Raw genomic sequence first — 14,683 nt, forward strand, 5'->3', positions numbered from 1 at the left:
CGTGTTTTGCATCTTTTGTGTCCAGTTGCTTGTTCTCATGGCTTTTGGTCGTCTGCCCTAATATCAGGTGACTTTGCCATGTCCGCCCGTCTGCTCTGAGAACAGCAGGTGTGACAGTTCTCGCCGACTGAAGTTAATGTGATTACTTTAATTAGATAAGAGACTTAGCTGGATTCCAATTAAATGTACCTGACTGCACCACTGGCTGAACTCCTCAGCGGCACTTTCGTTCTGTTTGGCCGGTTGAAGCCGGTGAGGGCAGAGAACGTGCCACCTTTGCCGGGGTGTTAGTGGGCCCCTGCCGCCTGCATTGTATAGACGTGTTTTCTTGTGATCAGCCTAATTTACATGACTGTGCACAACGCTGAATTCTGTAATGGTTTCTAAAGCTTGTTTTATACAGGTTGTATCTCCTTATATTGAGAGAAGGCATCCATCAATAGATCTGCTAATTATATATGCATGCTGTACTTTCTGCTTGGTAAGCACAGCACAGTCCTTGTGCTTCATAAATCAGGCCTGGTAAAAAAAAAAATAGAAGCCATTCCTATCTTTTCAGTCATTTCTTTGTGTTTTTAATATTGAGTTAAAGTATATGTAAACTCCACCAACTAACGTCTTAAGGCGGCCATACACGGTTTGAATTTCGAAATAATTTTCTTTCGAAAATCGTATCAAAGAATCTTCGTACGAATTTCGCACCGTTGGTGGGCTGCAGCAACAGCCGATTTTCAGGCGGCAATCAAATTTGAGGAATCCGACATGTTGGACATTTTTGGAAAAAATAACAATTGATAGGAAAATCGCGTGAGAATTGTAATAGAAAAAAAAAATGCGCATTTGCAAGAAAAGAATATTCCCGGAGAGAAAAGAATATTCCCGGCAACATGAATGTTTGATCAGCAATGGAGGCATCATCGGATCACAAAAAAACAAACTTTCATAAGTAGTTTAACCACTTAAAGCGGATGTGCCACTAAAAAACTATATTAAAAGCAAGCAGCTACAAATACTGCAGCTGCTGACTTTTAATATAAGGACACTTACCTGTCCTGGAGTCCAGCGGTGATCACAGCAGATGACGAGCCGATCGCTCGTCACCCTGCTGCTCCCCCCTCCATCCACGGTGAGGGAACCAGGAAGTGAAGCGCTCCGGCTTCACTGCCCGGTTCCCTACGGCGCATGCGCGAGTCGCGCTGCGCCCGCCGATTGGCTCCCGCTGTGTGCTGGGAGCCGAGTGTTCCCAGCATACAACGGGGGGGCGACGGGAAGCGGAGAAAAAACCTGTCCTTTGCCCGTATCGTAGGGCCAGAAGTGGGTGCAGATACCTGTCTGTAGACAGGTATCTGCACCCCCCTCCCCCCTGAAAGGTGTCAAATGTGACACCGGAGGGGGGGAGGGTGCCGATCAGCGGGACTCCACTTTAGAGTGGAGATCCGCTTTAAGGACCCCTTCACACCGATAAACGTTGGCAGAATGGCACGGCTGGGCACAAGCACGTACCTGTACGTTCTCTTTAAGAGCCCAGCCGTGGGGTCAAGAGTGCGCAGCTCGCGAACCGGTCAGACACTCCGTGACCGCGGGACCTGCAGACCAATTCGCCGCCGGTGTCCCGCGATTGGTCTCAGGAGCTGAAGAATGGGTAGAGGTGTGTGTAAACACACCTTCCCTGTTCATTGTGGCAATGTCAGTGATTGTCTGTTCCCTGATATAGGGAAAGACTATCACTGACATTGCACGTCCAGCCCCTCCCCCCTACAGTTAGAAACACATATGAGGTCACACTTAACCCCTTAAGTGCCCCCTAGTGGTTGACTCCTAAACTGCAATTGTAATTTTCACAGTAATCGGTGCATTTTTATAGCACTTTTTGCTGTGAAAATGACAATGGTCCCAAAATTGTCGGATGTGTCCCCCTATAATGTCACAGTCACGAAAAAAATCGCTGATCACCGCTATTAGTAGTAGTAAAAAAAAAAATATATTAATAAAAAAGCCATAAAACTAATTTTTGTTTATTGCGCAAACATTTTTTTTTTAGGTAGAGGTTAAAACCCCTGTCTATATTTATATTTATATTTATATTTATTATTATTATTATACAGGGTTTATATAGCGCCAACAGTTTGCGCAATGCTTTAAAACATCGGGGAAGACAGTACAATTACAATATAATGTGGGAGTAATCGGAGGGCCCCGCTTGTTAGAGCTTACAATTTAGAAGTATTTTTATTTTAATATATTTTATTCATTTATTTTTTCCATCTTTCTCACTGAGGAGATTTCCGTTCACTTCCCGTGTCATAGCCTAATCAGGAAGTGAGAAGACATCCCTCCAAAGTGATGGAAATCCCCGGTTGTCCTCATTGGATGATTTCCCTTCTATTCTGGGTTCTGGTTATAACCCAACATTTGTGATTCCTGTAAAGTAATGATGGTACACAGGGAGAGGGGTGAATCCCTGTAATGTGGGTACGGACAGCAATAAAAGGATGTTCTGATCTCCAAACTACCCAGATAAAATGTTGCATTCAGTTATATTTTAGAGTTGTCAGTTCAGCGATTTTTTCTAAGAAATCTATAATGGCTAGTCTTAAAGCAGTTGTGTTTTATCGCGTTTCATGTCGCCAACAAGATCACCTCTATGGCCTGGTGGATTCAAATCACTGGAGAGCCATTTGTAGCAGAGCAAACCAACCTCCATCCTGTAGCACTGGTTTAAGCGGGGCTTGGCATTGCCTCAGTCTACAAACGGCAATGTACTTGGCCGAAGGGTGGCCATTTTGTCTCTGGCCCTAGTCCTCGTCGGTCTCGCTCTGCCTGGCTTGTCCCTGTATTTGTGTGGACATCCTGGACAGAAACCTACTTGTTTGGGAGATAAAATCTTGCATTCCTCAGTAATCTGTTCATTGTTGCGCTGTACTGTAGAATTCCTGGAGTGTCGGTGTGCTCATTGCTGTCATAACGGCGTTCGTTCTGATGGTTTTAGGGCAGGATGTGAAAGAATACAGAATTTTATACTTTTAATGGCAGGAAATATACCCCACAAAGAGTAGGTTTATCATCCATAGCAAATCTTCTTCTTCTTTTGTAATGCAAAACAGTTGGGGAGGGAGGCTCAATCCTTGCCTCCTTCTTCTTTTTTTTTTTTTTTTTTTTTTTAACTACTCAGGCCAGTATAGCACCCATTTTGTTATGCTGATTGGTGCCCTTTGATGGCATTGTGACACTGCTGCTGACTTGCTGATCTCAAGCTGAGCTCCAGTTCCAGATTTGGTGCCTGAGCTCCCCCTGCTGGTTGAATGTTGTAGTGCTGCTGTGTACGTACTCTAAAACAACACATGCGGACAACAAAAAGACCAAGGGCTTGATCACTATAGATTTGGATATATACCTTCCATACCTTGACATCAGGTAAACTGGACATACACCAGTAGATATTTGTGTTTTGTACGGAAACTCAGAGGGGAAAAAAAACAGTTTTCAGGCATTCAGCAGCACTATGTGCTACGCAAATTTTGTATAAAAAGCCTGAAAAATGTGTGTTTTCTGTGCCAGTGTTTCACGATTGGCATTCGTTTCAGGATGGGCATACCCGAGAATTTTCCTGAAAAAAAATCACATTCAGTCTTTGAATTTTGTTCATTTGAGTTTTCCTTGTCACTACAGTTGAGAAAGATTATTGAAAAATTTATGAAATTGGTGGTTTTGGTAAAAGTTCTAATTGTTAGTAGCCCCATACATCTGATGAGAATATCGAACAATTGATCGTCCCCTTTGTTTTTGCATGCTAGTGTCCTATTGAAAACCAAGAGGTTACTAAAATTACCGAAATTCTCGCAAGACAAAATACAATTCCGAAAGTTAACATAGTATAGTTGTAGCAATGTAGTTGTTGCCTATCCCTTGGGCTAAATTGCCCTAAATAAACAGTGGGATCGTTTTTTCTGAACCAGTGCATGGACACTTTAAAGCGGGGGTTCACCCAAATTTTTTTTTTTTTAACATTAGATTGAGGCTAAATACGGGAAGCAGAATCGGGTGTTTTTTTTTTTTTTTTAAATCAATGCAGTACTTACCGTTTTAGAGATGGATGTTCTCCGCCGCTTCCGGGTATGGTCTTCGGGACTGGGCGTTCCTATTTGATTGACAGCCTTCCGACGATCGCATACAGCGCGTCACGAGTTGCCGAACGTCGGTGCAGCTCTATACGGCGGCTACTTTCAGAAAACTCGTGACGCGCTGTATGCGATGGTCAGGAGGCTGTCAATCAAATAGGAACGCCCAGTACCCGGAAGCCATGGAGGACATCTATCTCTAAAACGGTAAGTACTGCATTGATTAAAAAAAAAACACCCGATTCTGCTTCCCGTAATTGGCTAATGTTAAAAATTTATTTTTTTGGGTGAACCTCCACTTTAAGAACCGTTTTTAGTGAATCAGCAAGGTTGTGGTGGCGCGGTGTTGCCTGCAATTTTTTTTATCCCTTGTGGTCTGCCCTTGGGTGGTCGAGGCATTGAACCGTACATTTTGCTGATCACGTACCTTTATATGTACATTTTTTTCCATACTTCCTGAGGAAGTAGACTGGATTCTGAGAAACGTGTCAAATATTTGCCATTTCCACTCTCCTTTATCAATGTATTAGGTATTCTAGCTTGTGTTGGAGACTGAGCTGGACTGGTCGCTGGCCCTGGATTGGTATTCGTGTGGGCAACAAGGGAGGTATGCCTTCTGGTGGATAGTGCCTAGTAAATGATGGTAATGGTGATGTGCCCTCTTGGGTTGCTGCATTTTCTGTAGGACTTTTTAGTCATTTTCGCATGTAGACTTGGATAAAAATGAAGGAGCGTCCAGAGAATTGCAACTTCCAAAGTATGGTTTATAGACCTTTAAAAAGTAGCAACATGTACATCACGCCAATGTGTTTTGGGGGAATAGACTCCCCTTTCTTTAGGGCCATCTTTTGTTTGCTGGCCCTGAAGAAGTGGGGAGTTGACTTGATGTGCAGGTTGCTACCTGACAAGTCCCTTTTTTACAACTTTGGTGATTTGAATCTAGTAATACTTGGGATGTGACGTGATCCATCACCAATCTAGGGACAATTTTATTAAATTTTAGTCCCAAAATGTCAGTGTAGGCAATTGTCCCCACTTCCCAATGGGCCTGCTGTCACATTGTGCCAAGTCTGGGCATGCTTATATTGCCTCTACCCACACAGATGTGTATGGTCTCTGAGCCCACCTCTTCAATTGGGCCAGGGCATTGTATACTGAATCGTGCCCAAGCCCAGTACAGAACGATTACAATGGTCAAAATGGACTTGAAGGGTGTCAATGGTCTCTGGTGTGGTATGGATTGCCTAGTGCCGTTAAACACCCTTGGTGGGCAGATGCTGGTAGCGGATTCAGCGTGTACTGCTCTCTGGAAAAACGTTGTCGTTTTTGGTAGTCTGAGCCCTTTAGTGTCTTGCAGCTCAATATAATATATAAAACATTCTCCCATCTGAAACCTTTACATATTTTAAGATCTCTCATCGCTCTTCTTTTTGCCCCTCGGGGCTGGACATGTTGACCTGTCCATGTCTTCCTTGTTCAGATCACCTTTATGAAACCCCATTCATTATTCTATTCATCTACAGCTGTTACATTTTGTCAGTTACAGCCGTCTCGTGTCCTCATTTGGACTGAAGTGCGCTGTAACTTACAGGGTACAGAAGTCGATGGGCAGACTTATATGGTGGTTACCACCATTTTTTTTTTTTTTTTCCAATGCTAAAACTGTACACAAGATTATAATGTTATTTCTAGTAAAAAATAAAAATGTCTTACTGAATTGAAATTTAGACTATGGCGTCAGCTTTTTTTTTTTTTTTTACTTCTAAACATGACATTTTTGACTGTCATGCTGAGTCAGTGGCTTGAGTATATTGATCTTGAAAATATATATAGATAAGCATTTTGTCAAACAAATAAAAACCTCTGGGGATCGTAAAGCATGAAAAATTTCTAAGACCTCTATTCACTCAAAGTACCCATCTACTGTGTGCGCCCCCCACCAGGAGATGGTGGTGATTATTACTGGCGGCTATAGCAGACACTACCGATAATCACAGGTAAAACCCAGGATGCTGAATGTACCCAATTTGACCGATTGGTCAACCTGGTAGATATCTCGGTTCAGCAGGAGATTCGAACAGTGTATTGCCTGTCTAAGATTTGTGATTTTTCTGCATTCTGTAATACAATGAAACACCCTCAAGTGCTCCTGGTAGCTAAAGAATGTTATGTTTGCCTGGGCTTTAGGTGGGGAGGTCAGAAGCAATATCTTTATGTTGATCTTGTCATTATTATATAGGAGTGCTATTTTAAAGGGTACCGTATATACTCGAGTATAAGCCAAGGCACCCAATTTTACCACAAAAAAAATGGGAAAACGTATTGACTCGAGTATAAGCCTAGGGTGTCCATCTGCATGCCTCACTGTGCCCATGCCTCGACTGATGTTTAACATGGAAGTCTATAGAAGGGGTGCCCAGTTTTGAAAAATCGGTGCTCCAAACCATAGGTCCCCCAGAGAACAAACTTTGCACACTTGTAGAGGAGTTACATGTGTGGCAAGTTCCAGGTCCAGTGGATCTATGACCGGCCAGTACCGGGTCCCCAAAACCACCGGAGAAATTAACGTTTAACATGGGAGTCTATTGAAGGGGTGCCCAGCTTTGAAAAATCGGTGCTCCCCGGCCATAGGTCCCCCGGGCAAAAAACTTTGCACACTTGTAGAGGAAGAGTGGGGCTACATGTGTGCCAAGTTTCAGTCGGCCGGTACCAGGTCTTAAAAATTCGGGAGATCAGGCGCAAAAAGGTGACTCGAGTATAAGCCGAGGGGGGGGCATTTTCAGCACATTTTTATATACTCTAGTATATACAGTACTTTTTTTATCGAATATACAAATGATTTAGTGATGCTGGTATGGACCATACTGATTTTGTGAGCAGTGTGATGGGTCCCCTATAGGCCGTTTGTGTACAATGTCATTAAATGAGCTAGGGCCGAAAGAACTAATCGATTATGAAATTAATCGGTTACCATTTTCATAATTGATTAATCGGGCAGTAACATAATGGGGTTAAAAAAATAAAAAATTAGCCCTTTATAGTACAAAAAGAGCAAATCGCTACTTTTTGTATGTTGTGTTTTTTTAACCGCATTATGTTACTAAACATCTCAGGCCTTGGTTTTCTGGTGTTTTTTGCAGAAACACACTACAGTTCATTTACATGGTTTCCTATGGGACACATTTGCATGCATGATTTTTTCAGCTGCTGTGTATTTGGAAAGGGCAAGGAATTTTTTTTTTTTTTTTTTTTTTTTTTTAAAGCAAAACGGTAATATTTTGTTTTTTTGGTTCAATATACTTCAACAGAGAAGCTACAGAAAACCATGTAATGCATTTTTGCGGCAATTTGTGTTTTTTAATCTGCCCAACAACAAATTGGCCCAAAAAAATGCAAATCGCATTAAACCGATTAATCGAAACAATAATCGGCCAACTAATCGATTATGAAAATAATCGTTCGTTGCAGCCCTAAAATGAGCACATCAGAACCGAAACGGAAGTCTGTAAAGCCCGTATCTGGCCCTTTGCCCATATAACATGTGATACAGAACTTGATGTGGATCTTGGTGGGACGAGAGACTGTCCTTGGACTTTCTGTTTCTGCGTTTTACATAAATGATTTGTCAGCTGAGCTTGTAATGCTGTGACTCCCTCGCCGAGCGTTTCCGCCTATGTAGAGAATTGGTGGCCTAAAAGTGAATGTGATCTGCTTAAAGTGAACCTATAAAAAATAAGGAACAAAACGCTAAACTGACCAAAGTCCGAGCCATGTACGGCTAGCTTCAGGCTTTGAGTCGCTGGCCTAGAATAGATGTTTGCGACTTCTGTTGCAGATTTTCTGCATGCTTGTTGTGCAGAATCCAGAGACGTCCGGGCAACTGGCATATTCTAAAGGTCAGCAATGGTAGCCGCCACAATTCTCTCATGACTGGCGTAATTCAAAATAACTGGAGCTCCTGTGCAAGATGAGACTGCATGCTCTGTTAATTTGTACTGCTTTGTATTGTGATTCGGCTCCAGCCTCAGAAGCCAAAAGAAATAAATGATTATATTGTTTGCCAGATCTGCATCACACCAGAGAAAGCAAAAGCGGCTCCAACTCCTCTGAACGTCTTGAAGAATCGGGGAGAGTGGCCAGGCCGATCTGTTAGGGTTTCCCATAGTGGGGAGGTTGACAAAACCCCTTTAAGTATATGGATGAAATGGACAATTTATTTAATAAATTAAAGCGGAGGTTCACCCCTACAATATACCTTTCCCCCCTAGATGAATGCTCGTTTTGTCTAGGGGAATCGGCTAGATGTTTTAAAATATGAGCTGTACTTGCAGTTTACGAGATGCATCCTCTCCGTCGCTTCCGGGTATGGGCTGCGGGACTGGGCGTTCCTATTTTGATTGACCGTCTTCCGAGAGGCTTCCGACGGTCGCATCCATCGCGTCACAATTTTCCGAAAGAAGCCGAACGTCGAGGCGCAGTATAGAGCCGCACCGACGTTCGGCTTCTTTCGGCTACTAGTGACGCGATGGATGCGACCGTCGGAAGCCTCTCGGAAGACTGTCAATCAAGAAGGAACGCCCGCTCCCGAAGACCCATACCCGGAAGCGACGGAGAAGATGCATCTCGAAAACGGGTAAGTACGGATCATATTTTAAAACAACTAGCTGATTCCCCTAGACAAAACGAGCAGGAAAAAGGTCAAAAGGTTTAAATAAATGGGTGAACTCCCGCTTTACGTCATCGGGGTGGGAATGTTCCCTTCAAACCCTTGATGTGAGTGATAGCACTGGACCAATAGAAATCAAAACTGGTTCCGATGGATCCTTTGTAAAGTAATCCTTTTGGTTTTTTTTTAAGAGGAAAGTCCATGATTGAAGCCTGGTGTAGGTGGACACCGTTCTGGTCCTCTGACAAGGATACAAAGAGATCACCAGATGTGTATGGAGGAGCGCCTGCTACAAAAGTTCATCTCGCTTATGACTTTTTGAAATGGTTAAGGGCATCGGATACAACCAATGCCTTTCAGGGGGGGAAAAACCTCCCCCCTTCTTTAAGGCTTGAGCAGGAGATCTTAATAAAATCACGGCAAAATGCACAAAGGAACCTGTGTTAAGTCTCGATGAATACTAGAGTCTCCTGACGGCACTGTAGGCAGCCAGCTGTGTACCGTCAGGAGACATCAGCAGTCATGTAGCCCTACCACAGGTCCATTTGTGCATTCTGTTATTTAATTAGTGCTGACTGCTAAAGCCCTAAAAAAGGGGGGGTTCCCTGCCCCCGAAACATGTTGGCTGTATCTGAATCTCTTAACCATAAATGTTTCAAAGACCTTTTTAAACAGGTTATAAAGCTTCCTCTTCCTCCTGTTCTGGGGTCCCTCGGCAGCTGTCTCAGGTCCTCCCCCCGCATCAGCTAACCCTCGTTCTGGAAAGCGAACTCCCAAGGGGGTTAGCTTGCAGGCGCACTCGCCGCCGACTGTATCACTTGTGCTTGGACATAGACTAATATAGAGGGGCAAATGGAGAGACTGTTCCTTCCCATTGGGGACACAGCTATAAAAAGCTGGTTACACAAGGACCAAAGTCGGTTCAGCAGGGACTGGATGAATTCTGATCTGTGTGTCACATTCAACGGTTGATAGAAACCTGCTGGAAAACCTTCAGTCAGCAGCTTGCAGCCAATTGGCTGAAGCACTGATCACTGCTGTCAAAATACAATGTCCCAGCAGAGGGCGATTCCTGCATCCACCTCACTTTTTCAGCCTGTTGGCTATCAGAACGCAATAGTTTAGCAGGGGGGAACGCTGTATTGTATTGTATTATATCGGATTGTTAGTACTGCGGCTCCGACCTGAGCTGTCAGTTTGTTTTTGTTCAGTCTGCTGGGTTGAACAGAAAAATACTAGTAGCGTGTAGGCTTTAACCCTTTTCTAATCTACTCCAAATCTTGGGGGGGGTTCTAGATAATTTAGACCAGTGGTCATCAACCCTGTCCTGCAGGGCCCACTAACAGGCCAGGTTTTATGTATTACCTTGGGGAGATGCAGTCTAGAATACTGCAATCACTGAGGAGCAAATGATATCAGCTGTGATGTATTTCAGTTATCTTGCAAACCTGGCCTGTTAGTGGGCCCTGCAGGAAAAGGTTGACCATACCAGTTGGCCAGCAGAATGTTAATTCTCTCCTGTCAGCATACTGCCAATGTTAGACTGACAGCCCTTTTCAGTGTTGTAGTTTCTGGCTTGTCTAGCAGTGCTGACCCACCCTTCCTCTCTTGTGTTTGCTGAACAGGGAAACTTAATATAAGGTAGCACAAGATCTAATATAATTTTTATTTTGGAATGCATTTAATGATTTTTGATTAAATTGCCTTTTAAAGTGCCACAATTCAGCATTAAAGAAAACCTAATGTATGAGAAGCCTCAGCTGGAAACTGCATCCCCAATTTCCATGATGTGTCCTAGTTCTGTACCTGGTTCCATTCAAGTGATGTCCCAGCCCCAGGAACAACATGCACCCTTGGAAACGGCAGCTTCCATCTGATACTTCTCACACATGTATTCTGCTTTGTGACAGACATTATTATTCATTGTAAAATTCCCTCTCAGTTGCTGGGGGACAATGCAGGCCAACGCTTGGAGCTGATTATCTTTAATGACAAAATGTCCGTTTCCTTCCACAGAGTGCGGCAGCCGCCCCAAGCCCAGTTCTTGGCAACATTCCTCCCAGCGATGGGATGCCAGGAGGACCCATTCCCCCCGGCTTCTTCCAGGTAAGACCCTCATTGTTGTTTTAGCTGTCCTGGATGACCAGTGCCAAGCTAGTTAGTCTCTGCAGGAGAGAAGAGTTCTGGGATGTTTCCAAAGCTTGTAAGCAGCCAGGTTTGCAGCGGCGTTGCTGGCTCGTACAGCAGCCAGATCCCTGATTAGTGGGCGTACAGGTGCCGTGCCATCCTCCCTCTGTTCCTCCGCCGCTAATTATGGGACCTGCTAATCAGCAGGAATTATCAGTGGCATTAATGTTTAGCAAAGCTGTTAAACAAGTGCTTGCAAAATGGCTAATTAATTTCTGTTAATTAAGGCAAACTGCTCATAGTAACTAGCCGCCTTCGCTCCAGCGGCGGGTTCATGGGACGCGCCTCTTCTCACGGGGTTAAGGAGATGCATTACAGCAGCAGAGTTTGGTCTACGGAGAGCGCAGTCATCAGTCTTCGTTCACCTCTGGAGGCAGAGGTGATTTGTCACCGTGGAAGCGTGCCTTTAGGCCAGCTGTGGCTAAGACTGGCTCTGCAGTTGCTAAGGAACTACATTCCCCAGCAAGCATAGATCCATGCCTAATATGCTGCTTGATGCGAACGTGAAAGCTCACGGCTGTCCGTGAACTACAAATCTCAGCATGCACATGTCATTTCTAATTCCTGCAACTTTAAATGTGCCTTGTTCCCCTGCTCTGCAGATCACTAGCCAAAGGTTTATCTTGCATTGTCTGCCCATTCCTTAGACCAGCTTCTCACCCTCCTGGCCATAAAGAATAAAGGTTCTCCTGAGCATTGAACATATCCATTCAGCATGAACATGAGCCCCCATTATAAATGGACAAATCTATTTGGCACCAGACTACATTGGTCCTACTATGTGTGTGTGTGTGTGCATGTGAGATGGGAACCTTCAATTGTAAGCTCCTAAGGCCCCATGCACACGAGAAGCAATTACAAACACCTCTAAACTCAAGTTTTCAAAGGCAAAAAACGGCCTTTAAAACGCCAGTTTTTCCCGCGATTAGCGGCGTTTTACCGCGTTTGCGGCTGTCAGCGCTTATCTCAAAGACATTGTAGACTCTCCTAAAGTTAAAAACGCAAAAATAAAACGCTTCTGAACCCAAAATTTTGCGTCTGAAAAAACAGACATAAACCCAACTGCTTTAAAACGCCAAAAAATGTGATTGTGTGCATGGACACATAGGATAACATTAAATGTGTTCAGGGGCAGTTGGGAAAAAAATGCCCAAATGCCTCTGAACTCGAGTTTAGCAGCGTCTCGTGTGCATGGGGCCTTAGGGTAGGGACTGATGTAACTGTACAGCGCTCCAAAAATTGATGGCAATGCATATAAATGCCTGTAATTAAAAACAAGATGCACTTTCTGTAATTGGTGTCGCTCAGCGGTTGTCCCTTTCTGATTTTTCTTTTCTGCTGGCTGATAACTGCATGCCCTAATTTCTAGATCTTCAGCGTGAAAATCTATAAAGTGCATACAGGAATACAGAACAGCAGTCCTAATATAATGTAAATGTCACATTTAAAAATGTCTTCCTGATAAACGGTAAAGCACGCTAGCCATGCATTTTCCTAAAGCGGCATGCCGATATTGGGTCTACCACCTGCTGAATAGCTATTATCTCCAGCTGCATGTAACTATAACCATGGCTCTAAAACCTGCTGTTGCTAACCTAAAGCCCTCCAGCTGCTAAAATAAAGAAGGAAAAAAAGACAAACACAGCCGTACCTTGTGAGCAGCTGCAGCTAAACAAGGATCTGTCGGCTCCTGAAGAACTACAAGTCCCAGCAACCAAGCCTGCCTCTTTACCAGCTTTGGCCATGTGTATCCCTGCACCCCTAAGGACAGTTAAGGATTTGCAAATCCCAGCCAATATAGAACGTTGTATCTGAAGTTTTCCAGTTGCTAAAATCCCACCAGTTGTACTGCAATTTAAAAAAATTAAATAAAAATCATGTTTAACCATTTTCAACCGTGCTATAGCCGAAAGATGGCTCCAGCGCGGTCATCCATTCCTGGGAGGGCATCGATTGAGGTCCTCTCCAGAACTGCGTGCGCTCTGTGAATGCTGTTTCCTTTGAACACAGCTGATCATATATCGGGGTAAAGAGGCAATCGCAGCACAGCGGTTCTTTACCACGTAATCAGCTGTCTCCAATCGCAGCTGATCACGATGTAAACACACTTGCCGGTTATTGGCATTCCTCAAGCTGTCGCAGCGTGGGGAGAGGAGAGCGCCGATAACTGGCAAGTGTGAAAGGAGATCTACACTGATCGGGGCACTGATCATTCATGTCCTTATTGTCAGTGCAGCCTCTTTGGCGCCCATGAGTGAAGGAGAAAAATTACTGTTTGCAAAATTTTATAACTTTTTTGTTTGTTTTTTTTGTTCAGAACCTTTTGGTCTTTTTTGATTCATTTAGCAAAAAATAAAAACCCCAGTGGTGATTAAATACCACCAAAAGAAAGCTCTATTTGTGTGAAAAAAATAAGCATTTCCAATGTTTACAGTGCTGCATGACCATGCAATTTTCATTCGAAGTGCTGAAAATTGTCCTGGGCAGGAAGAGGGTGAAAGTGCCCAGTAGGCAAGTGGTCAGAGTCCCTAAACTCAAAGAAAAATGTAATGTATGGCAGCATACCAATCACCAGCTGTTTGGATGCATTCATTTTATTGCATGGGTTAACTTTTGTTTTGTCCAGGGGCAAAAAAGGCTATATTTGCCCAATCCTTATAAAAACGGCACCCCCTAGGTCCAGCGGTGGTCTGTAGCTGCTATCCTTTTGTCCAGAGCCGGTCTACTCAAGACCGCTAGCATGCAGGGGACAGGGACCAGTCATGTGCTGGGAGGAGTGGCGGATTAAGTATCTTGGCTCTCTTCACCCCTAGACAAAAAGGAGCAGTTAACCCATGCAGTGCGGGCACGTACCCACTTCATGGGGATTTTTTTTTTCTATTTTAAATCATTTTTGGGGTTTAGATACGCTTGAACTTTGTATGAAAAACTGTGGGGGTCCCAGCTGAACCCTATTCAAAATCCATAATTTCAGAAACGTTACCGTAAGGTTATGCTTTTAAATTGAAAGAATATAATTTTCTTATGAAGTAAATATGGATATCCTATTAGTTACAACCAGCCAGTGTAGATCTGTGCAAGTACTTTCTTTTTAAAGGCCCAACTTTTTAAAAGTTCACCTTTTTTTTTTTTTTTTGGAGCATGTTACACCCTAAATATGGGTCTGTAATGCTCCCAAAGGTGAACCTTTTTAAGGCTTTCCCATTAGGGCAGCTATTTTATAAAAAATTGTTCCTTCTCTGCTAGCAAAGACAACAAACTGTTTAAGCGCAGTTTGCGGGAAAATAGCCAGTAGTGGGCTTGAAGTTCAGAATTCAGAATCTGGGTCACAAACCAGCTCACAAAACATATACGCTGTTAAAGCCCTTTCTATAAATTTAAATTTACTTTGGATACAAATTAAGCAATTCAATTTAGTACATACTACCAGTTACCCATCAACGTGTTTTTAGAGATTTCCTATATGTTTTAAAAGTGATATTAAAGGGGTTGTAAAGGGTTTTTTTTTTTTCTTTTCTAAATGGGGTCCTTTTAAGCTAGTGCATTGTTGGTTCACTTACCCTTTCCTTCTATTTCCCTTCTAAATGTTTTTTTTTTTTCTTTGTCTATCTGAATTTCTCACTTCCTGTTGCTCCTCAGTAAGCTTGCCCCCATCATCCACGGGGGTTAGTCAGCCAGAACAGCTTACTGAAGAGGAACAGGAAGTGAGAAA

The 14,683-nt window shown here is 43.4% G+C and overlaps 1 protein-coding gene across 8 annotated transcripts in view; it reads left to right on the plus strand.

Annotated features, from left to right (window-relative positions):
• Positions 1-14,683, plus strand: part of SSBP3 (single stranded DNA binding protein 3) — a 102,269-nt gene that overhangs the window by 61,310 nt on the left and 26,276 nt on the right. For all 8 annotated transcript variants that reach the window (XM_040360425.1, XM_040360424.1, XM_040360423.1 and 5 more), the window contains exon 5: positions 10,801-10,890. In XM_040360425.1, the coding sequence (XP_040216359.1) occupies positions 10,801-10,890 (90 nt within the window). The remainder of the gene's footprint in view (positions 1-10,800; positions 10,891-14,683) is intronic.

Source organism: Rana temporaria, chromosome 7, assembly GCF_905171775.1.
Source record: "Rana temporaria chromosome 7, aRanTem1.1, whole genome shotgun sequence".
Classification (NCBI taxonomy): Eukaryota; Metazoa; Chordata; class Amphibia; order Anura; family Ranidae; genus Rana; species Rana temporaria.